Source organism: Pyrgilauda ruficollis, unplaced genomic scaffold (genome assembly GCF_017590135.1).
Source record: "Pyrgilauda ruficollis isolate IOZ18807 unplaced genomic scaffold, ASM1759013v1 scaffold2554, whole genome shotgun sequence".
NCBI lineage: Eukaryota > Metazoa > Chordata > Aves > Passeriformes > Passeridae > Pyrgilauda > Pyrgilauda ruficollis.
This window is the reverse complement of record NW_024523883.1, coordinates 1,045-2,460: the sequence shown is the minus strand read 5'-3', so window position 1 is coordinate 2,460 and position 1,416 is coordinate 1,045. Positions and strand designations below refer to the sequence as shown.

The 1,416-nt window shown below is 66.4% G+C and overlaps 1 protein-coding gene across 1 annotated transcript in view; it reads left to right on the top strand.

Moving 5' to 3' along the window:
- Window positions 1–245: 245 nt before the first annotated feature.
- The window catches only part of LOC121355580 (U4/U6.U5 tri-snRNP-associated protein 1-like), a gene marked incomplete at its 3' end in the record, with an annotated part of 2,207 nt that continues 1,036 nt past the window's right edge, over window positions 246–1,416 (top strand). Inside the window, exons 1-2 of the mRNA XM_041471101.1 lie at window positions 246–366; window positions 454–553. Of these exons, the coding sequence (XP_041327035.1) occupies window positions 307–366; window positions 454–553 (160 nt within the window). The remainder of the gene's footprint in view (window positions 367–453; window positions 554–1,416) is intronic.

Below are 1,416 nucleotides of genomic sequence, written 5' to 3'. Positions count from 1 at the left end.
TGTCCCCTGGTGTCCCTTGCTGTCCCCTGCTGTCCCTTGCTGTCCCCCGATGTCCCCCGGTGTCCCCACGTGTCCCCTGCTGTCCCCCGCTGTCCCCTGGTGTCCCTGGTGTCCCCTGGTGTCCCTTGTGTCCCTTGGTGTCCCCCATGTCCCCTGCTGTCCCCCGGTGTCCCCCGGTGTCCCTTGGTGTCCCCGCTGTCCCCTGGTGTCCCTGGTGTCCATTGGTGTCCCCTGCTGTCCCCTGGTGTCCCCCGCTGTCCCCAAACTGGTGTCACTGGCGCTTTGCAGGCCAAGCTGCTGGAGGAGATGGACCAGGAGTTCGGGGTCAGCCCCTTGGTGGAGGAGGAGTTCCAGCGGCGCCGGAGGGTGAGGGACACTGGGGACATTGGGGACAGCTTGGGGACAGCTTGGGGACAGCTCGGGGACAGGCAGTGACCCCCCTGTGCCCCCCAGGAGCGTTACAGCGCCCGGGACCTGCAGGGGCTGACGGTGGAGCACGACCCGGCCTCGATCCCCGAGGGACAAACGCTGGTGCTGACCCTCAAGGACAGGGGTCAGTGGGGACAGGGGACACTGGGGACAGGGGGACATGGGGGATGGTGGGGACAGAGGGGACATGGGGACACTGGGGACAGTGGGGACATTGGGGATATTGGGGATACTGGGGACAGTGGGGACAGGGGGACACTGGGGACAGGGGGACACTGGGGACATGGGGACAGTAAGGACATCAGGGACAGTGGGGACACTGGGGTGGCACAGGGACGGGGGTCAGTGGGGACATGGTGGGGACAGGACTGTCCCCAAGGGCCATGGGGAGGGTGCTTTGGGCGTGGGGTGGCTTGTCCTTGTCCAGGGTGTCCTCTCACTGTCCCTCTGTCCCTTCCCTGTCACCTTCCTGTGTCCCCTGGCTGTGTCCCCTCCCTGTCCCTGTCCCTTGACTGTCCTCTGGCTGTGTCCCCTCTGTCCCCTCACTGTTCCCTCTGCCCCTTGGCTGTTCCTGTGTCCCTGTGCTGTCCATGTCTGTCCCTGTCCCCTCTGTCCCCTGGCTGTCCCTGTCCCCTCACTGTCCCCGTGCTGTCCCTTGGCTGTCACTGTCCCCTGGCTGTGTCCCCTCACTGTCCCCTGTGTCCCCTCACTGTCCTCTGTGTCCCCTGGCTGTCTCTGGCTGTCCCTGTGTCCCCTCTGTCCCTGTGTCCCCCGTGTCCCCTGTGTCCCCCCGTCCCCTGTGTCCCCATGTCCCTCATGTCCCCTGTCTGTCCCTTCTGTCCCCTCTGTCCCCCGTGTCCCCCGTGTCCCTGTCCCCTGGCGCTGTCCCTGTCCCCTGTCCCCTCTGTCCCCTGTGTCCCCTGAGGCTCTCCCCTGTCCCCTGTCCCCCCTGTCCCCTGTTCCTGTCCCCTGACAGTGTCCCCGTGT